Source organism: Erythrolamprus reginae, chromosome 9, assembly GCF_031021105.1.
Source record: "Erythrolamprus reginae isolate rEryReg1 chromosome 9, rEryReg1.hap1, whole genome shotgun sequence".
Lineage (NCBI taxonomy): Eukaryota > Metazoa > Chordata > Lepidosauria > Squamata > Dipsadidae > Erythrolamprus > Erythrolamprus reginae.
The window spans coordinates 43,928,923-43,952,108 of record NC_091958.1 but is presented as its reverse complement, the minus strand read 5'-3'; the positions used below and the strand labels follow the sequence as shown (position 1 = coordinate 43,952,108).

Here is a 23,186-nt window from a genome sequence, read left to right as displayed (position 1 = left end):
CACATCCAAGGTCAAACACAACCTTCATGCAGCCCTCAATGAAATTGAGTTTGAGACCCCTGATGGAAACGAAGATTCAATCTTCTTAGATTTTAGATGCAAGAGAAGGTCAGCTCAAGAAAGTCTACTGACGTGCAATTCATTTTATTTTTCTTTCAAGATATCGAAAAGCAAGGACACATGCTTGATTAAAAACACACACACACAGCTCATGCTTTTAAGAAAGGAAGTGCCATGCCTCAAACCGGTTACCTATTCATTTCAAGATCACTGAGGCGGGAGGAAAGATCTTCGAGGCGGTTGAATTGTTTATGGCACTGGCTACAGTAAAACTCAAACACCTCCTCAGTGATAATGCTGTGCAGTTTCGTGGCAAGTGGGTTGGTGCTAGAGAAATCACATTTACATGTTAAGTGAGGTCTTTTACACACACACACACACACACACACACACAAAGACATATAATGCCAAGCTCGGGTGGCTTACAGAAGTTTTTTTTTTTTCCAAAGACAAAAAAAAGATTAAAAGTATGCATGAAGGGTCCTTGGGTTAATGGTTTTCTTGCCAGTGTTTCATGAACCAGGTTGACTCAGCCTTCCCTCCTTCCGAGGTGGGTAAAATGAGGACCCGGATTGTGGGGGCCATATGTTGGCTCTGCTAAAAAGTGCTATTGCTAACATGTTGTAAGCCGCCCTGAGTCTAAGGAGAAGGGCGGCATAAAAATTGAATAAATAAACAAATTGAATAAATAAACCAACAAGGTAACATCAGTGCTAGCACTAATGATGTTACTTAGTTGAGTAATGAAATATCTATATGTCAAAATAACAGAGTTAGAAGGGCTCTTGGAGGTCTTCTAGTCCAACCCCTGCTCAAGCAGGAAACCCTATACCGTTTCAGACAAATGGTTGTCCAATCTCTTATTAAAAACCTCCAGTGTTGGAGCACCCATAACTTCTGAAGGCAAGTCTTTCCATTGATAAATGGTTCTCATTGTTAGGAAATTTCACCTTAGTTCTAGATTTAGTTTCCATCTATTGCTTCTTGTTCTGCCTTCAGATGGTTTGGAAAATAGGTTGACCCCCCATAATCGTTGTGGCCGTCCCTCAAATATTGGACAACTCCTAGCATGTCTCCCCTAGTCCTTCTTTTCACCAAACTAGACGTAACTAATTCCTGCAACCGTTCTTCATATGTTTTAGCCTCCAGTCCCCTAATCATCTGTGTTGCTCTTCTCTGCACTCTTTCTAGAGTCTCAAGGGCATGGGGCGAGGTATCATCAATACGCCGATGATACCCAGTTGTACATCTCCACCCCATGTCCAGTCAACGAAGCAGTGGAAGTGATGTGCCAGTGCCTGGAGGCTGTTGGGGCCTGGATGGGTGTCAACAAACTCAAACTCAACCCAGACAAGACGAAGTGGCTGTGGGTTTTGCCTCCCAAGGACAATTCTATCTGTCCGTCCATTACCCTGGGGGGGGAATTATTGACCCCCTCAGAGAGGGTCCGCAACTTGGGCGTCCTCCTCGATCCACAGCTCACATTAGAGAAACACCTTTCAGCTGTGGCGAGGGGGGCGTTTGCCCAGGTTCGCCTGGTGCGCCAGTTGCGGCCCTATTTGGACCGGGAGTCATTGCTCACAGTCACTCATGCCCTCATCACCTCAAGGCTCGACTACTGTAATGCTCTCTACATGGGGCTACCTTTGAAAAGTGTTCGGAAACTTCAGATCGTGCAGAATGCAGCTGCGAGAGCAATTATGGGCTTCTCTAAGTATGCCCATATTACTCCAACACTCCGCAGTCTGCATTGGTTGCTGATCAGTTTCCGGTCACAATTCAAAGTGTTGGTTATGACCTATAAAGCCCTTCATGGCACCGGGCCAGAATATTTTCGGAACCGCCTCCTGCCGCACGAATCCCAGCGACCAGTTAGGTCCCACAGAGTCGGCCTTCTTCAGGTCCCGTCGACTAAACAATGTCGTCTGGCGGGACCCAGGGGAAGAGCCTTCTCTGTGGGGGCTCCGACCCTCTGGAACCAGCTCCCCCCTGAGATTAGGATTGCCCCCACCCTCCCTGCCTTTCGTAAACTCCTTAAAACCCACCTCTGTCATCAAGCATGGGGGAACTAAAACATCTCCCCCTTGCCCATGTTGTTTTGCCGTTTGATTGATTGACTGTGTGTCTGTTTTTTATATATATTGGGATTGTTTTATGAATTTTTTAATTTAAAATTGTAATTAGATTGGTGGGAATTGGATTTGTTACTATGTACTGTTTTTATTATTGTTGTGAGCCACCCCGAGTTTCCGGAGAGGGGCGGCATATAAATCCAATAAATCTAATCTAATCTAATCTCAACATCCTTTTTATATCATGGTGACCAAAACTGGATAAAGTATTCCAAGGGTGGTCTTACCAGGGCCTATCAATACGGTTCGTGCTGACAGTATTAAAAAATGAACAGGAAAGATTTTAAAAAAAAAATTTTTAAAGCTGGCTTTAAATGTGACTGACATTCCCTTCCAGGGAAATAAACTTCTGAAAGCCGGCAGGCTTAGTCGAAGAAAGGTTAATTGTGAAAACAGCAGTCATCAAACAACACAGATAAGCAGGCAAAACAAAAATCAATTGTGGAATCTTCATTCATACTGTTTTGTGAAGGAACCAGACACCAGAGAAAACATTCATCTCCCACTGGACAGAAGAGAGAAACTGATCCATACAAACTGCAGGAGACTCACAGCCTTGGAACCAAACATTTGACATTTCTCCCTCCAGGCAACATACCCACTTTTCCAATCCTAATAACCTTTTGCTACAAAAACCAGAGGTTTCATCCTCCCCCCTGGATTTTTCCCCAGCTATGGGTCGATTCAAGCTGAAGTTGTCTGGCGGGCATCACGTTGGGGAAACAGAGTGTGTGGTCAAGGTTTGATTTCTGAGTAAGCCCTCTTCTGAGAATCATAGAATCCTAGGGCTAGATGGGACATTTGGAAGTCTTCTAGCCCAGGGGTAGGCAAAGTTGGCTCTTCTATGATATGTGGACTTCAACTCCCAGGATTCCTGAGCTAGCATTATTGGCTCAGGAATTCTGGGAGTTGAAGTCCACAAGTCATAGAAGAGCCAACTTTGCCTACCCCTGTTCTAGCCTGACCCAAAGAAGAAGTCCTTCTACCATTCTGAAGCACCCCACAACTCTGGGATGCAAGCTGTTCCATTGATTGTTCTCACTGTCAGGAAATTTCTTCTTAGTTCTAAGTTGGATCTCTCTTTAGGAAGCTTCCATCCATTTCTTTTTGTCCTACCCTCCGGTGCTTTGGAGGACAAGTCAAACTGAAAGGCAGTTATCATGTCCCCCCCCCCCCGCCCGATCCTTCTCATCATTAGACTAGACCAGGGGTAGGCAAAGTTGGCTCTTCTATGACATGTGGAGTTCAACTCCCAGAATTCCTGAGCTAGCATGATTGGCTGAGGAATTCTGGGAATTGAAGTCCACATGTCATAGAAGAGCCTACTTTGCCTACCCCTGGACTAGACCTACCTAATGTTCCCTTAACCATTCATCATACGGTTTAGTCTCCAGACCCCCTTATCATCTTTGTTGCTAGGTGCACAGTGGCTTCTTTCCCATGGTTTGATGCCATGAAGAGATCTCCAAGGCTGAATTTGCCTCTTCCGAGTCTTCTCAATTTAATCCCACAAGTTGCTTCCCTAAGACTATGTTTTAAAGTTAGATTCTGAGTGACTCCTTCCTGTTTGAGGCACTGAGATAGTTGAAAGCCTCCGTCAGTTATTTCGTGTATCTACTGATCCACTGCCAGACCAAGAGAAAATTCATGAAGTATCCAAAGCGGTGGTTCTCAACCTGTAGTCCATGGACTGCATGGCAATGTCGTCACCGGACTGTAAAGGCTGGTGGTTATTGAAACAGATGTCCAAGGGCTGCCTCTATGTTGGTGGAGGCAGGCAGGGTTCCCTTGGGTACCATTTGTTGGGGGTCAAGGGAAAGGGAGGGTTTTGCCTTGTCTTTCTACTCAAGATCCCCATGGACAATTGGTGGGCCACAGAATGCTGGACTCCATGGGCTTTGGCCTGATTCAGCATGACTTTTCTTAAAGGCTCAAAGAAGTGTTAGGATTTAAAATCTTGAGTTAAATCTTGGGGGCTGTGGGGTCCATGGTCACTAAAGATATTTTAAAGGGGTTTTGTGGTGAAGGCTGAGAACTACTGATTTAAGACACAAACACACGGTACTGTATATTCCAAGGTTTCTTTCTTGGCAGTAATTGCAGCTGGATTATAGCACAGGAGTGAGAAGGATTTAAAAAAAATCAAAACAGGATTCTCTCCAGGCTGTGCTAATCCAGATTATCCCACCTTCCCCGGAGCTGTTTCAGATTCCGAACAGAATTCATGCAATCAATCTCTTGACCTAAGAAAAACATCACAAGCACAGGCGATATATAAACGTGAACACCACAGATACTGGACATCTCTTCTCTCTTGCTTATTCTCATGATGCCTTCCTTGGGCTTCCTGCGATGCGCGAAGATGTCAAAAACAACCACCACCATCCCACCCTAACTGGACCTGAAAGCAATGCTGAGGGCCGCTGGCGCATGCGTCTGTGCTAAGAATACCTGGGAGAAAGGAAAGAGGAGTTACAGAAGCCACTTTCTCCATTGCACAAGCTGTCCGGGAACAGGTTCGCCTCATTCCCTTCTCCGTAGTCCTCAAAATGTTCCTCTCCGCTGATTACGGTGACGATAGAGGGGCTGTTGACATCGGTGCTCAAGGACAAGTCATGTGCGTGGGATCTGTTGGAGAGAAAAGGAGCATCAAAGCATCAAGAGAGGGCAGAGCAACTAGCAATCTGTTTATACACTGTTGTGACGTGACACGATGCCGATTCTGTTATTTCCATCACCAGACACAATATTGAAAAGCGGGTTTCGCAGACTAAAGAGCTACAGAGAGCTGTCAATCAGTAGTGGGTTCTAAAATCCTTTCTTACCAATTCGTATGCACAGAAGCGTGCCAGGTGCGTGGGCGGAGCCGGACCGAACCAGGAGCAACCCACCACTGGTGTAGAGCTCTAAAAATTCCCAACTTTAATCCTGGTTCATCATTGCAGTGCAATGATGGCAAACCTTTTTGGCTCACGTGCCAAAGGGGTGTGTTCATGCGCATGTGTCCACATCCTTGCCCTCTCCCCACGTACAATGTCCGTACTACCCTCCATCCATGCGCACTTTCCCACCACACTCACAAAGGGATTCCTGAAGCCTGGGGACAGTGAAAAACAGGCCAACACCATTGGGCTGTTTTTCGCTTCTTCGGGCTTCGGGCGGCTTCCCTTAAGCCTGGGGAGAGCGAAAATGGCTGAAAAGAAGGCCAAAAATCAGCCGGCCACCATGCACATGTGCAGTGGAGCTGACATAGGACAACGTTTTGCGTGTTCTCCGATATGGCTCACGAGTGCCATAGCTTCGACAACACGGTTCTAGAGCGATAGCAACAGAACTTATATGCCGCTTCACAGTGCTTTACAGACCCCTCTAAGCAGTTTACGGAGTCAGTATATTGCCCACATTCTGGGTCCTCGTTTAACCGACCTTGGAAGCAGGGAAGCTTGAGTCAACTTTGAGCAGGTGAGAATCAAACTGCTGGCAGCAGGCAGAGTTAACCTGCAATGTTGCATTCTAACCACTGCACCACCTTTGTCGCATGGTGATGCTTCTCAACCTTGAAGATGTGTGAACGTCAACAGCCAGTATTTCCCAACTAGCTGAAGACCCGCACGTCTTCTAGTTGCCAAGATTGAGAAGCACATCCTTCGCAGCAGCCCCACGATCACGTGATCAAAACTTGGCCATTGTTTCATATTTATGACCGTTGCTGTGTCTTGAGGTCACGTGACCCCCTTTTGCAACCGTCTCACAAGCAATAGCAATGGGGGAGGGAGGGGGAAGCCAGATTCACTTATAGACCGGGTTTCTAACAGATCCATGCCCAGGCATGAAAATGTGCCACTCAGACATTATACTTTTCCACCCACACCGGAAAAAAATTAGAGGGAACATTGCCGTGGACCACTTACATGATCTGCCTAATGACCGGCTGGGTGGGGCGTGGCTATGGGATCATGTGACTGTGTGGGCGTGGCCAACTCAGTGTCACTCACCTCGCCAACCTCGCCCTTTTCCTCCCAGCCACTCCTTGCCTCCCCTGCTCGAGCTCCTTAGGGCCCCAATAGGAAGCAGTTGTTGGAGCTAAGCAGCTACCAGAGAAAGAGTTGGCAAAATGCTCAGTTTAAATTGGATCTGACTGAGAAGGAAACTCAGTAGAAGCACCTCACTGAGGACTACAAGCAGACAAAGCAATGTCGTTTGGCGGGCCCCAGGGGAAGAGCCTTCTCTGTGGCGGCACCAGCCCTCTGGAATCAACTCCCTCCCCCCCCCCCCCGGAGATCAGAACTGCTCCCACCCTCCTTGTCTTTCGTAAATTACTCAAGACCCACCTATATCGCCAGGCATGGGGGAAGTGAGGCACCTCCTTAGGCTTTTATATTTTATGAGTATGTATGTGTTGTTTGGTTTTAAATGAGGGGTTTTATATGGGTTTCTTTTTAATATTAGATTTGTTCTTTGACATTGTTTTTACTATTGTTGTGAGCCGCCCCGAGTCTTCGGAGAGGGGTGGCATACAAATCTAATAATAAATAATAATAATAATAATAATAATAATAATAATAATAATAATAATAATAATAATAGGCTTTCCAAGCAGAGGGAAGACCTGTGGGAGTACAGACCAGGTATGAATGAATGAATGAATGAATGAATGAATGAATGAATGAATAAATAAATAAATAAATAAATAAATAAATAAATAAATAAATAAATAAATAAATAAATACAGGTGCCTCGATGGGCTGAGATGGTCAGCCAGTTCCAGACCGTGATGCAGTCCCACTGGAACAAGGCTGGGCATTGGATTTGGTATTGTGTACTGTACTGTTTTTTATTATTGTTGTGAGCCGCCCCGAGTTTGCGGAGAGGGGCGGCATATAAATCCAATAAACCTAAACCTAAACCTCTGGCTCTTCCCCACCGGCACCCTTTGCCGAAAGCCCCACACCAGGAGGATGAAGCAGATCCTAAGTCGGAATTTCTCTCCCCCCCCCCCCGACCCACACAAAAAGACCTCAAAGAGGTACACACTCTGCAGCAACACAAGCGTTCACTGCATGTATCCATCCCAGGGGCCTTAGTTTGAGGACCCCTGATTTAGTGCAATATAAAAAATGCAAATAATTTTTTTCTGCAGACCACCCACATTTTCTCCCAGACCACCGGTTGGGAGACCACTGGTGTGGTGCATCTGATGTGGCCAGAATCTAATGCATAAAGGAGGACATTCCTTTTGGGTTCAGAAGTTCTTGGTTCTCACCTCTAGCATTTTCTTCCTAAAAACGAAAGAATCTCTAGAAATACACAACCACCTTTGCAGAATGTAACATCTGTAACATCATGTAGGCTGAATTCTCACCGCTTTCATATACACATTGTTATATCTTACGGTGAAATGTGCTTTAAAGCATTTCTTATCACGGCACTAGCAGTTTGGAAGCAGCAGATCAGCTGAAAGTAGCACAAAGCCTCAGGTTTGATTCCCGGTATTTACTACATTAAAAGGACTTTAAAAATAAATAATGGAGCAGCCTTGTCTTTCTGGTGCCCGTCAAAGGAATCAGCCCAGAGCTTTAAAAGAAAACTAGATAGAAATCTTCTGGAATAGCAAATATTTGCCGTGTTTGTGCACGTGCCAAGCAGCAAGTTTTTCACAGAAAACAAAATACTTCCCTCTTACGGGTTGAGAGATCACACAAAACAATTACTTTACTACCTAAATCACAACTGCCTGGTTTCATAAATCACACCAAGCCTTAAGTCACTATTTGCTGATTCATAACAGCATGCAATGCCCAAATAATTTGGCAATGGGTGTTATGTGATGCTAGCAGATGGTTTTAAGGTTCGGGATACTTTTTCTGGCAAATCATAGAACCGTGGTTTTGGAAAACACCACATGGGTCATCCAACCCAACCCCACTGAAATGTGCAGCCAATTCAGCTCGAACATCCCCAAGGAATGAATGTTCATCCTCTTCTTCAAAACCTCTAGAGATGGAAAGTCCATATCTTCCCTAAGTAGACTGTTCCATGGTGGGGAAAGTCTTATTACTTTTCTTATATTTAAACAAAATCAAACTAGCTGCAATTATTGTTTATATTTATCTATTGTTTCTGGTCCTAATTTTGACTACGTTCAAGAGTTGTTGGCCATCTTCCATGTAGCTTCTCTTGACGTTCTTCAACTTAACTCTCATCTCCAAGTCTTGATCTGCCACGGAAAAGTTTGCCATATTGTTTCTAGTCCTAATTTTGGCCATGGAGAATTGTTGGCCATCTCAAACTCAACCCAGACAAGACGGAGTGGCTGTGGGTCTTGCCTCCCAAGGACAATTCCATCTGTCCGTCCATTACCCTGGGGGAGGGTTCGCAACTTGGGCGTCCTCCTCGATCCACAGCTGACATTGGAACATCATCTTTCGGCTGTGGCGAGGAGAGCGTTTGCCCAGGTTCACCTGGTGCACCAGTTGCGGCCCTATTTGGACAGGGAGTCATTGCTCACAGTCACTCATGCCCTCATCACCTCGAGGTTCGATTACTGCAATGCTCTCTACATGGGGCTACCTTTGAAAACTTCATATCGTGCAGAATGCAGCTGCGAGAGCTATCATGGGGCTTCCAAGATTCGCCCACGTTTCTTCAACACTCCGTGGCTTGCATTGGCTGCCGATCAGTTTCCAGTCACAATTCAAAGTGTTGGTTATGACCTTTAAAGCCCTACATGACAATGGACCAGATTACCTCCAGAACCGCCTGCTACCGCACGAATCCCAGCGACCGATAAGGTCCCACAGAGTTGGCCTTTTCCGGGTCCCGTCGACTAAACAATGTCGTTTGGCGGGACCCAGGGGAAGAGCCTTCTCTGTGGCGGCCCCGGCCCTCTGGAACCAACTCCCCCGGGAGATTAGAACTGCCCCCACCCTCCCTGTCTTTCGTAAACTACTCAAGACTCATTTATACCGCCAGGCATGGGGGAGTTGAGATAGCTCTTCCCCCTAGGCCATTACAAGTTATGTATGGTATGTTTGTGTGTATGTTTGGTTTTATAATAAGGGTTTTTAGTTGTTTTTATTATTGGACTGTACATGTTGTGTTTATTATTGTTGTTAGCCGCCCCGAGTCTGCGGAGAGGGGCGGCATACAAATCCAATAAATAATAATAATAATAATTATTATTATTATTATTATTATTATTATTATTATTATTATTATTATTATCTTCCATGTAGCTTCTCTTGACATTCTTCAACAGAACTCTCATCTCTAAGTCTTGACCTGCACGGAAAACTTTGCCAGCATCATTTCTGGTCAATGTTGTCTCTGCTTGCTGTTAAATCAAGGACAGAATAACCTGCTACCTTTTTAGAAGCACAGAACATGACGGTTTGATTGTGCATCATCATCATCAACTAGTTATATACCAGAGATAGGACATGACTTTCTATTAATACCTAGACCTGAACTCCATCATTGAATGGAACTAGCTGAAGAAAGTTTGTCCCAAAGAAATCCAAATAATATATGTTAAAGGCCTGAATGTATTTTTTTTTAAAACCAAATTAACAAGATCAAAACGAAGGAGGTGGATCACTTTAGATGAAATAGAAAAATCTCCAGAATTTTATCTTTTAGGCATAGCTAAACAGAAATATAAAAAGGATATTTTTTATCTGGTTGTACATATTTTAACAGTGGCCAGGATAGTTTATGCACAAAATTGGAAAGGGGAAGATGTTCCCAAAAAAGAAGAAGTAGTTAAAAAAATCTTGGGGGAAGGTTTGGTAGGGAAGGTTTGCCTATTTGCCGATGACTCTAAAGTGTGCAATAGGGTTGATATTCCTGGAGGCGTCTGTAATATGGTAAATGATTTAGTTTACTAGATAAATGGTCAAAGCAATGGAAACTGCAGTTTAATGTTTCCAAATGTAAAATAATGCACTTGGGGAAAAGGAATCCTCAATCTGAGTATTGTATTGGCAGTTCTGTGTTAGCAAATACTTCAAAAGAAAAGGATTTAGGGGTAGTGATTTCTGACAGTCTCAAAATGGGTGAACAGTGCAGTCAGGCGGTAGGGAAAGCAAGTAGGATGCTTGGCTGCATAGCTAGAGGTATAACAAGCAGGAAGAGGGAGATTATGATCCCGCTATATAGAATGCTGGTGAGACCACATTTGGAATACTGTGTTCAGTTCTGGAGACCTCACCTACAAAAAGATATTGACAAAATTGAACGGGTCCAAAGACGGGCTACAAGAATGGTGGAAGGTCTTAAGCATAAAACGTATCAGGAAAGACTTCATGAACTCAATCTGTATAGTCTGGAGGACAGAAGGAAAAGGGGGGACATGATCGAAACATTTAAATATATTAAAGGGTTAAACAAGGTCCAGGAGGGAAGTGTTTTTAAAAGGAAAGTGAACACAAGAACAAGGGGACACAATCCGAAGTTAGTTGGGGGAAAGATCAAAAGCAACATGAGAAAATATTATTTTACTGAAAGAGTAGTAGATCCTTGGAACAAACTTCCAGCAGACGTTGTAGATAAATCCACAGTAACTGAATTTAAACATGCCTGGGATAAACATATATCCATCCTAAGATAAAATACAGAAAATAGTATAAGGGCAGACTAGATGGACCAGGAGGTCTTTTTCTGCCGTCAGACTTCTATGTTTCTATGTTTCTGTGCAGAGATGGATATGATGACGAGAAGGTTGAATGATCAAGAAGAATCTGATTTTTATACTATTTGGAATAAAGTTTATACATGGATAGATAAAAATAAAATTAAAATTAAGGCTACGAAAATTGCATGAATATATCCAAATGTTACTGATATTTTTTGTCGTTGTTGTTACTGTTGGTTTTTCTTTTTTCATTTTTTTTAAATCAACTTAACACTATGTTTATTAGAATATGTAGACAAAATTCTTCTTTTCACTTAAAACATTATGTTGATTTAAAGACTTAAGAATATATCCTTTTTTCTGTATTAAAAATTGACTTCAAGAAAAGAGGGGTAATTGTAACCCCTACTATGTGTTTTTAAATGTTTGTGAGTGTGTATGTCTTTTTATGAAAAAATTAATAAAGTATATTTAAAAAAAATAGATTCACAAATTAATGGCTTGCTAATAAGAAAACAGCTGGCCCAGATTGTTCCAATCCTCTCCACTCTACTGCTGTTTCTTCAAGATATCACCTCTGAATGTGCGTTGCTATCAAGTCTATCTTTGTACAAAGGAGAATTACTCATAAAGGTTTTCCTCTTTCCTTGAAAAATTTTGCCACGTGAATATCCTTGATACCAAATTTCCAATTTTACTAATGTACCTTGCCTGGGTTTCCATCTGTTGTTAAAAAAAAAAAAAAAGCATGCATTTGATTGACATGATTTTGGTGGGGGGATATCACTCATGCCCTCATCACTTCGAGGTTCAACTACTGTAATGCTCTCTACATGGGGCTACCTTTGAAAAGTGTTCGGAAACTTCAGATTGTGCAGAATGCAGCTGCGAGAGCAATCATGGGCTTTCCCAAATACGCCCATGTTACACCAACACTCCGCAGTCTGCATTGGTTGCCGATCAATTTCCGGTCACAATTCAAAGTGTTGGTTATGACCTATAAAGCCCTTCATGGCACCGGACCAGAATATCTCCGGGACCGCCTTCTGCCGCACGAATCCCAGTGACCGGTTAGGTCCCACAGAGTTGGCCTTCTCCGGGTCCCGTCGACTAAACAATGTCATTTGGCGGGACCCAGGAGAAGAGCCTTCTCTGTGGCGGCCCCGACCCTCTGGAACCAGCTCCCCCCAGATATCAGAGTTGCCCCCACCCTTCTTGCCTTTCGCAAGCTCCTTAAAACCCACCTCTGTCGTCAGGCATGGGGGAATTGAAATTTTTTTCCTTCCCCCTAGGCTTATAGAATTTATACATGGTATGCTTGTTTGTATGATTGGTCTCTTAAATTGGGGTTTTTTAAGATTGCTTTTTAATATTGGATTTGTTACATTGTTTTCTTCATTGTTGTTAGCCGCCCCGAGTCTTCGGAGAAGGGCGGCATACAAATCTAATAAATAAATAAATAAAAATAAATAAAATAAATAAAAAACAGGTGGGACAGCCTGAATTAGGTTTTTGCTTGGAATTAGCACTAAAACCTGTGTAATCTAGATCAAAACAAAGGTTTAGGCAAAAAGACTAGATCCCGTCATTCATGAAATGTGATTTGTGTGTATGAATATGTGTGAATGAGTGTTCGACCTGTCCTACTCAATCAGGTCAGAAAATTCTTCTCACCATCTCGGTCTAACTGGGACGTCCAAGGACAGCATGGAATAAGTCAAACTAACTCAATTCTCTACCAGGAAAATGATGTTGAGATGCCAAAAGGTTAAAGGATGCAGAATTCTTTAAGGGAACTGCAGAGGTTGTTTTTTTTTCCATAGTAGAATCGAGATGTACACGAAAACTTTTCCAAAAAGCTTTTCTAATTCAAATTCAGAATTTAAAAGAATTTTAGCCTCTGTGCCTGAAGCTTTTACTCCATTCAAAAACAGGAAACTGGTTTATCTGTAAATCCAACGTGCTCATGTCTGCATTATTTTTGCATTAGCAAACAAAATGGTCTTGTTATCCTCCGGAAATGTGGAGAATGAGATACAAATTCCAACATCTTCCCATTCTCACAATGCTGATTAAAAGTTCCATCCAGGAATGGATGAGATCATTACCCGAACATACAGATAAAAACAAACCAATACAACTCCTCCAAATAAAATGTAGAGTAAAGTGAAAACCCCGTATGAGATAAAATATTGTTGTTTGTGGGTTTGGGAGAGGAGAGAGAAAAAGTAATACTTCGTTTAAAACTGCCTTGTATCACATTACATTTCCAGTATATAATACTACACTGCACATTTGTCATATATAATAATAATAATAATAATAATAATAATAATAATAATAATATAAGAATAATATTAAAATAATATTAATAATAGTTGTTGTTATTGTTGTTATTATTATTATTATTTTAATATTATCATTATTATTATTATTATTACTACTACTACTACTACTACTACTATTATTTATTAGATTTGTATGCCACCCCTCTCCGAAGACTCGGAGCGGCTCACAACAGTAATAAACAATATACAAATCCAATATTTTTTTAAAAACATCTAAAACCCATATCATTAAAAAAACATACAACTCAGTCATACCATTCATAAACCATAATAGCCTGGAGGTCTCCCAATTACCCCATGCCTGGCGACATAGATGGGTCTTCAATAACTTACGAAAGGCAAGGAGGGTGGGGGCGGTTCTAATCTCTGGGGGGGAGTTGATTCCAGAGGGCCGGGGCCACCACAGAGAAGGCTCTTCCCCCGGGGCCCGCCAGACGACATTGTTTAGTCGACAGGACCTGGAGAAGGCCAACTCTGTGGGACCTTATCGGCCGCTGGGATTCGTGCGGCAGAAGACGGTCCCGGTTCACTGTCCCATATATGCCATGAAGGGCTACCAATTTTTTTACTACCACACTGTGGCCGTGGCTTATACCAGACGCCCTGCATTTTCTTTCAACGTCTTTCAGTGCAAATTGGATGCTCTGGGGTGGAGCTCCATTTTCACTACTCCACTGCGTTCCCCCCTCCCCCGGTATGGGCAGTAGCCCACCCCTGTATATATGTAACGGATTTTAATAATGATAAAGAAGGCGACGGGGAGGAGAAGGAGAAGAGGAGGAAGAGAAGGAGAATCTGGAGAGTGGACATGGTAGTACTTGGAGATGGCAGAATAGAAGAGAAATTACTGGAGAAAAATGATAGAATACAAAGACAAATAGTAGAACAGAGGCAAAAGAAAGCTGAAATAGTACCAATAGTAATAGGCACCTTGGGTGCGATCCCAAAACATCTGGATCAGCCCTTGAGCACCCTCGGCATTGACAACATCCCCATCAGTCAATTGCAAAAAAGCAGCTTTACTTGGAACATCCTGCGACAATACTTTTAACGCCATTAAACAGCAATCTCTGACTATCTCAGATCCTTGAGAAGGGATCAATGGGTGGATAACAACGCCAAATAGGATCTCAACATCTGATTGATTGTGGGACAAGCCAGAATAATTGGCATTGACAAAATCAACTTCAGTCAATTGCAAAAGGCAGCTTTTATCTTAAACAGCTGACATCCTGCAATGATATCTCTAACACCATCATATAACGTCTGCCACTCCTGGGGGGGGGAAAATAAATCAATAGTTAGACAAAAATGCTGAATTTGTCTAAACATTTGGCTGGCAGTGTGATCAACAATTATCACTGAAAAGAGTAATTTCTGTAGATGTGGCAAACCCCAAGGGCAGCAAATTTCCCAGGAAAAAAGATTGCAAAAATATTTCAGAATCTAGAGATCAAATTATCAATACTGGCACACAACGAAAACAATATTGCAAAGTCATATCTACGGTTATCTTACATCAGGCAAAATAACAAAAAGATGTTGTTTACAATGTTTACAAGAACTAAATATTTCCATCTGCTAGTGTATACATCAACCACAAAATTACCAAAACAAAACAAAATATTACCTTACCGGGCACATATATTATATTGTTACTTGGATATTTCCAATAGTTTCCCAAATAGAAATCAAATTTTCGGAGAGAAGCAATCAAAAATGTTTGCCTGTTCTTTGCACTGTATTGTTAATTGATCAATAAAAACAATCATTGTTGTATTGGATCGATTGCTTCTTCTAAGGCGTCTATTGATTATACAATAATCCGAAATATGTCTATACTATAATTTAGGAAGAGTTACTTTTTGATTTAGAAAGGCAGATTAAATTTGATTGGATCAAGAGAGGAAAAGCATTTTCCTGCTCCAGCAAGGATTCCTGACTCATCAAAGAATATTTAGTGAACTGTCAAAACAAGAGTTATCAGGATACATTTCCTGGACATCAACAAAGAAAATAATTGCTAATCATAGGCACACACAAAAATGTTTAAAGAAGGAGGAAATAGTCAAGGCCAGATGGATGGGGAAAGAAAGACTGTAGGAAACAAGAGATAATATAATGTGAGAGATCTGGAAGCAGGACATTTCCGAAGCCCATTTGTCACACACTGCAGATACGTTGCTGGCACCTCCGGCCCTGATGATGTTACCTAGTTTTGTAATGAAATGTCTAGGAAAACCCCCCCAGCAAACTAGCAGAGCATCGATGTTCTGTCGAGCTCTCTGGTAGAATCCTCCCGAAAATGCACAGATACAATTTCAGACACACACACGTTTGAAAATTCAAAACAATGTTCTTTATACCGAAAATGCAAATAAACGAAGCACTCTTTTTGTATAACAAAAAGCACTTGTCTCCAAACAAACTGGTAATTTGTACAAGTCCCTTATCAGTTCTGTGATACTTAGCTTGCAGCTGTGAGGCAATTCACAGTCCTTCTGCTTCCACAAAGTGAAACACACTTTGCTCTGGTTTAGTTTCAAAGCGGGGAAAAATCAGCACACAAAGGTCAAAGTCAGCAAAGCAGTCACGAAACACAATGATCAGATAATCCTGCACAATGGCCAAACCCACAGCCTGCTCTTTATAGCAGCCTCACTAATGACCACAGCCCCACCCAACCACAGGTGGCCTCATTTTCTTTGATAATAATCTCTCAGTTGTTGTTGCCTATGCATCGCTCTCCGCATGCGTGGCTGTATCATTAACTCTTGTTCCGAATCCAAGGAGGAGCGAGATAATTGATCTCCTTCTGAGCTGTCTGCCACACTCTCCTCCTCCCTGTCACTCATGTCTTCTTGGTCAGAGGAGCCTTCATCATCAGATTCCACCGGGAGCAAAACGGGCCTGCAGCATGTGGATGTCTCCCCCACATCCACAGTCATTGGGGCAGGAGCTGGGCCAGAGCTAACCACAACAATCGAGGACCCCACAAATCAATCCTGAGTAACATACTCCTTTATCACTAAGTACCACATTCCTTTTTATTTTGACATCTGATTTTTGAATGTCGCCCGCTGTCTACCGGTGGGATGGACTTTTGGTCTTCACACTGGGCATGACAGAAATCATGCGCCCAAGAGGATGGCGAATTTTGGAGCCAAATTGGGAGAACTTGTCTTGCACAAATGCCTTCCCAGCTATTATTATTGTTCTTGTTGTGGGGCATTGTTACAGTAACCGGGAGATGACAGTGCTATTGCAGAGTAGAGTTTTGCTTGCCAAGGTACAAGTCATGTTTTAAGACATGCATGCGTGCTTGCGTCCCTAGTTAGACCGGGAGTCACTGCTCACAGTCACTCATGCTCTCATCACCTTGAGGCTCGACTACTGTAATGCTCTTTATATGGGGCTACTTTTGAAAAGTGTTCGGAAACTTCAGATCGTGCAGAATGCAGCTGCGAGAGCAATCATGGGCTTTTCCAAATATGCCCATGTTACACCAACACTCCGCAGTCTGCATTGGTTGCCGATCAGTTTCTGGTCACAATTCAAAGTGTTGGTTATGACCTATAAAGCCCTTCATGGCACCGGACCAGATTATCTCCGGAACCGCCTTCTGCTGCACGAATCCCAGCGACCAGTTAGGTCCCACAGAGTGGATCTTCTCCGGGTCCCGTCAACTAAACAATGCTGCTTGGCGGGACCCAGGGGAAGAGCCTTCTCTGTGGTGGCCCCGTCCCTCTGGAATCAACTCCCCCCAGAGATTAGAATTGCCCCCACTCTCCTTGCCTTTCGTAAGCTACTTAAAACCCACCTCTGCCGCCAGGCATGGGGGAATTGAGATGCATGGTATGTCTGTATGTATGTTTGGGTTTTATATTAATGGGTTTTTAATTGTTTTAATATTGGATTATTATTATTATATGCTGTCTTATTATTGCTGTTAGTTGCCCCGAGTCTCCGGAGAGGGGTGGCATACAAATCCAATAAATAAAATAAATAAAAAATAAAAATAATGTGCGCCATTGCCTTCCTATGTTTATATTTCCAGTGAGTTTATTATACTTCTATGCCGCCCTTCTCAGACGATTCAGGGCAGCGTACAACATAATAAATGCAGTACAATATGCATGTATAGAAATCTAATATTAAAAATTACTATGAAAAGAAACTTTAAAAAAAAATTAAACCCCATTTATTCCAACACAAGCATCCGCTTGTAAAAATGGGGCAACACTCACTTAGCAAATTTCTCACTGAGCAACATGCACTTTGGGCTCAATTGTGGTCGTAAGTCGAGGACTACCTGCATACCCCACAAAATTGAAGCGAGCTCATATCCAAACCACCAGCTATGCCACAAGATCAGCTTTTCTCCCAGCAGCCTTTCTCCTACAAGAACAAGGGGGCACAATCCGAGGTTAGTTGGGGGAAAGATCGGAAGCGACGTGAGAAAATATTATTTTACTGAAAGAGTAGTAGATGCTTGGAACAAACTTCCAGCAGACGCGGTTGGTAAATCCACAGGAACTGAATTTAAACATGCCGGGGACAAATATATATCCGTCCTAAGATTGATTGATTGATTGATTGATTGATTGATTGATTGATTATTTATTTATTTATTTATTTATTTATTTATTTATTTATTTATTTATTATTTATTTATTTATTTATTTATTTATTTATTTATTTATTTATTTATTTATTTATTTATTTATTTATTATTTAGATTTGTATGCCGCCCCTCTCCGCAGACTCGGGGCGGCTCACAACAAGATACAGCAAATCATGACAAATCCAAATAAATTTAAAATATTTAAAAAGATTTAAAAAGAACCCCGTTTACTAACAAACACACACACAAACATACCATGTATAAATTGAACATGCCCGGGGGAGGTGTTTCAGTTCCCCCATGCCTGACGACAGAGGTGGGTTTTAAGGAGTTTACGGAAGGCAGGGAGAGTAGGGGCAGTTCTAATCTCTGGGGGGAGTTGGTTCCAGAGAGTCGGGGCCGCCACAGAGAAGGCTCTTCCCCTGGGACCCGCCAACCGACATTGTTTAGTTGACGGGACCCAGAGAAGGCCCACTCTGTGGGACCTAATCGGTTGCTGGGATTCGTGCGGCAGAAGGCAGTCTCAGAGATATTCTGGAAATAATATACAGGAAATAGTATAAGGGCAGACTAGATGGACCATGAGGACCCACAATCTGTTCCGGGATGCCCTCCTCCCGCCAACTCTTTCCCACAAAACAGTTTCAACCATCAGTGCATTGCTGAGAGAACACGAAACTTCAAGTCCAAATGCTGGTTTGCTTTCATTTTAAATTCTTTCTTTTGCCGGGCCTATAGGCCACTGGTGTCTCGAAGGGCACCGGGAGGCTGACTCTTTCAGGATGAAGGTTGGAAAGGAACAATAAACAAGGACTCTTAATTTCAACCGAAGCTGCAAAGAGCTTCAAACATCCTTCAAAACCCAAAGCTGCTCCGATCAATTCCCCTTCCAGGGCTTTCTTCTGTGGGCAGCTTTTTTTAAAAAATGTAAGTTTTCATTAAAAGTTTTAAAAAGAAAGCAAAAACTAACATGAACTAATGTAAAGGGGGAACAGAGAATGAGAAAAGGACTTAAAGGCTCAAAAAATAGAAAAAAAGAGCTTCCCATTTTCTTCGCAGCAAATGTAAGTACAATTTTTAAAAAATTACCTCTTCCTCTAAGGTCACAAAACAAAAGCTCTCTTTTTTCCTATGATCCTTTACCCCTCCTGTTCATCAGAAGTATAAATCACAAGCTCCCTTTCTCTTGTTTCCTGTTGCAAAAAAATCTATAAGGGCCTTCCAGTCTATCACAAACATAAAGTATTGTCTTTTACAAGCAGTGGTGGGATTCAATTTTTTTTTACTACCAGTTCTGTGGATGTGGCTTTGTGGGTTTTGCAGGGGAAGGCTACTGTAAATTCCCTATTTCCTCCCCATCAGCTGGGACTCGGGAGGCAAAGAATAGATGGGAGTGGGGCCCATGAGAGGTGATATTTACCGGTTCTCCAAACTACTTAAAATTTCCGCTACCGGTTCTCCAGAACTGATCAGAACCTGATGAATCCCACCTCTGTTTACAGATTTTCTGAAGTTGAAGAGGGCAAGCCGATCCGAAGGCACAGCATTACAAAAAATGGGAGCTACTGCAGAGAAAGTTCACCCATTAAAGCAGTAGTTCTCAACCTTTCTAATGCCACGACCCCTTAATACAGTTCCTCATGTTATGGTGGCCCCCAACCATAAGTCTAGCGCTAATTCTCCCAACAGAGCTTTAAGCGGATGGGCAAGAAGGTCAGAGGGACACCCCCACTGTAAACGCCTGATTGGTCGGATAGTGAAAATATGTTCCAAGGCGCCAGAATAGAAGCTTTGATTTCTAGCACCGTGGGAAATTTGTCTTTTCCCATGGATTTAGGCGACCCCTGTGAAATAGTCGTTTGACCCTCAAAGGGGTCCCGACTCCCATGTTGAGAACCACTGCGTTAAAGGGGGAAAAATGATTGTCAAAGGACAACAGCAAAACACTGCCAAATTGTTTATTACCTTCCTGAATGGTGGACAGCAGTCTGTTGCCTGTAGCTACAAGAGACAACAAAAATAGGAATTTGTCTATTCAGCCCAGGCTACTCCGCCCCTCCCAGAAGCTCCCATGCAGCCTGTTTTGGATTCAGGTAAGCGCAGGACATGCACGGAGGCTCAGGAGGATGAAAAATAGGCCTGCTGGAAGTTCAGGAAAAGGACCTATGGAAAAAGAGGGCTTCCAGAGCCTGGGGTAAATAATAATAATAATAATAATAATAATAATAATAATAATAATTATTATTATTATTATTATTATTATTATTATTATTATTATTATCCGGGGTGGCGCAGCAGGTAGAGTGCTGTACTGCAGGCCACTGAAGCTGACTTGTAGATCTGAAGGTCAGCGGTTCAAATCTCATCACCGGCTCAAGGTTGACTCAGCCTTCTATCCTTCCGAGGTGGGTAAAATGAGGACCCGGATTGTGGGGGCAATAGCCTAGCTGTGTTAAAAAAGTGCTATTGCTAACATGTTGTAAGCCGCCCTGAGTCTAAGGAGAAGAGCGGCATAAAAATCGAACGAATGAATGAATGAATGAATGAATGAATGAATGAATGAATGAATGAATGAAATAATAATAATAATAATTATTATTATTATTATTATTATTTATTAGATATGTGTGCCACCCCTCTCCGTAGACTCGGGGCGGCTCACAACAATAACAAAGACAATGAAAGAACAAATCTAATAATTTAAAAAACACTAAAAACCCCATTATATAAAAAGCATTACACACAAACATACCATATATAAAACTGCATAGGCAAGGGGAGATGTCTCAGTTCCCCCATGCCTGACAGCAGAGGTGGGTTTTAAGAACTTTACGAAAGGTAAGGAGGGTGGGAGCAGTTCTAATCTCTGGGGGGAGCTGGTTCCAGAGGGTCGGGGCCGCCACAGAGAAGGCTCTTCCCCCGGGTCCCGCCAAACGACATTGTTTAGTCGACGGGACCCGGAGGAGGCCAAATACACACACACAAGTTGTAAGTGCAATTGTAGATTTACCTCTTTCGTCTAAAATCATCCCTTGACTCCTCCTTTTTATCTTCTACATTAACTAAGGGTCAAACCCCACAGATTATAAATCCCAGCTATTTCCCGTTTTATGCAAAAAGTCCATAAAGGGTTTCCAGTTAGCAATAAATGTAGAAATTGCCTTTTATCTAATCTGCCCCCTCTCTCTCGGTTCCGATGTGTTTCTTAGAAACACAAACAATGCATCTTGCAAGGACCGGAGGCACCCAAGGCCAAAAACAGCTTGCAGCTGTTGACACCCCTTCCCCACCATAGCTTTCCAAAGGTCAAATCCAGCTACCACACAAACACATACACAAATACCTACATCCCCGGAAAAGTATCCGTGCTTCCAGGCTAGGGAGCCCAAAGCAATATCTTCCCAAGAGGAGGGCTACAACAGACCCAAAGTTGGCAGCCTCTGGACAAGGCCTCCTGCAATAAAGCCGATTATGGGCTGAGCGAAGCAAGGAAAAGGAATCAGCAGCAACTTAATCCTGCCGGGCAACCAATGAGGAGAGTCCCTCGTGGCTTCTGGAGCTTTCTCTGAATCCTTGAAAGGCAGCAGGCCAGGCAGTGTTGGGTGGGGGTGATGGAGGGGATGGGTGATCAGCAGGAAGAGGAATCTTCAGTTCTTTGAGGACCTTCGAACCCGTCCCTGTCTTTCCACCCAAACCAGCTCACAGGATTGTTCTCAAGTGAAAACGAAAAGATGTGAATTTTTCCAAATTGGAAATGTAATATTTGAAATATAAAAATCAAAATGTGGCACTCCTCCGAGTGTCAACGCGCTGCAATGGTCAAGGGTTTTTGGGCCTGGCGGGATAGAAACATAGAAACATAGAAGACTGACGGCAGAAAAAGACCTCATGGTCCATCTAGTCTGCCCTTATACTATTTCCTGTACTTTATCTTAGGATGGATATATGTTTATCCCAGGCATGTTTAAATTCAGTTACTGTGGATTTACCAACCACGTCTGCTGGAAGTTTGTTCCAAGGATCTACTACTCTTTCAGTAAAATAATATTTTACTGAAATTGCTTTTGATCTTTCCCCCAACTAACTTCAGATTGTGTCCCCTTGTTCTTGTGTTCACTTTCCTATTAAAAACACTTCCCTCCTGAACCTTATTTAACCCTTTGACATATTTAAATGTTTCGATCATGTCCCCCCTTTTCCTTCTGTCCTCCAGACTATACAGATTGAGTTCATGAAGTCTTTCCTGATACGTTTCATGCTTAAGACCTTCCACCATTCTTGTAGCCCGTCTTTGGACCCGTTCAATTTTGTCAATATAAGGATAAACCAGATAGGAACCAAAACCTAGATCGAGTTAATTCTTCTTAATTGCAAAGCTCATTGATAGAATCTTGCAAGTCTGAAACCACAATTCCTTGAAGTTATGACCATAATGGACCCTGAACATCACAGCTCGCAAATCAGGTAATCTGTGTGACGGACCCAATTTTGCAACATGTCGCAAGCTGCTATGACCCTAGAACAAAAATGTCGAACCTATGGCACGGGTGCCACAGTTGGTACCTAGAGCCATATCTACTGGCACGCAAGGCGTTGCCTGAGCTCAGCTGCAACGTGCATGTATGTACCGGCCAGCTGATTTTCGGCTCGCACAGAAGTTTTGGGAGGGTGTTTTGGCTTCCCAAGAGCCTCCGGGGGACAGGGGAGGTCGTTTTTAACCTCCCCCGGCTCCAGGGAAGCCGTTGGAGCCTGGGGAGGGCGAAACATGAGCCTACTGGGCCCACCAGAAGTTGGGAAATAGGCTGTTTCCGGCCTCCACTGAAGCCTCGGGACTTCCAGTTGGGCCATTTTTTGCCATCCCCAGGCTTCAGGAGGCTTTCTTGGAGCCTGGGGAGAGTGAAAACGCTGAAAAGAAGTCTGAAAATCAGATGACCAGCACATGTATGAGCGCTGGGGCTGACATAGGGCAATGCCTCGTGTGCCCTCAGCTATGGCTCCACAGGTGGCACGTGTGCCATAGATTCGCCATCACTGTTTTAGAGGGAAGCCCTACCACTGACTAATTGTATGTGTATGCGTGTGAGATAGAAAGATAAATAGACAGACAGACAGACAGAAAGAAGGACCGTTGAACTTACCTGAATGGTCTTCTCGATGCACTGCGAGGAGAGTCCAACATGGGTAATAATCTAGCCTGATTGGCTAAGGACTGAGTTAATTATAATAATTATAGATAGCTCCACCCTACCGGTGCCCCACCACCTCAGTCAGTAAAAACGAAGGAGTAGTGACAAATAGCCACAATTTTATTAACCCAACAAAATAATCAGAAAACTAACAGTGAGCCCCTGGGCCAATAGGCCGGGTTGGGTTTGGACTCTCCTCGCAGT

The 23,186-nt window shown here is 43.0% G+C and overlaps 1 protein-coding gene across 2 annotated transcripts in view; it reads right to left on the bottom strand.

Annotated features, from left to right (window-relative positions):
- The window catches only part of RAB11FIP3 (RAB11 family interacting protein 3), a 110,701-nt gene that overhangs the window by 23,990 nt on the left and 63,525 nt on the right, over window positions 1–23,186 (bottom strand). For both annotated transcript variants that reach the window (XM_070761013.1, XM_070761014.1), the window contains exon 5: window positions 4,644–4,820. In XM_070761013.1, coding sequence (XP_070617114.1) covers window positions 4,644–4,820 — 177 coding nt within the window. The remainder of the gene's footprint in view (window positions 1–4,643; window positions 4,821–23,186) is intronic.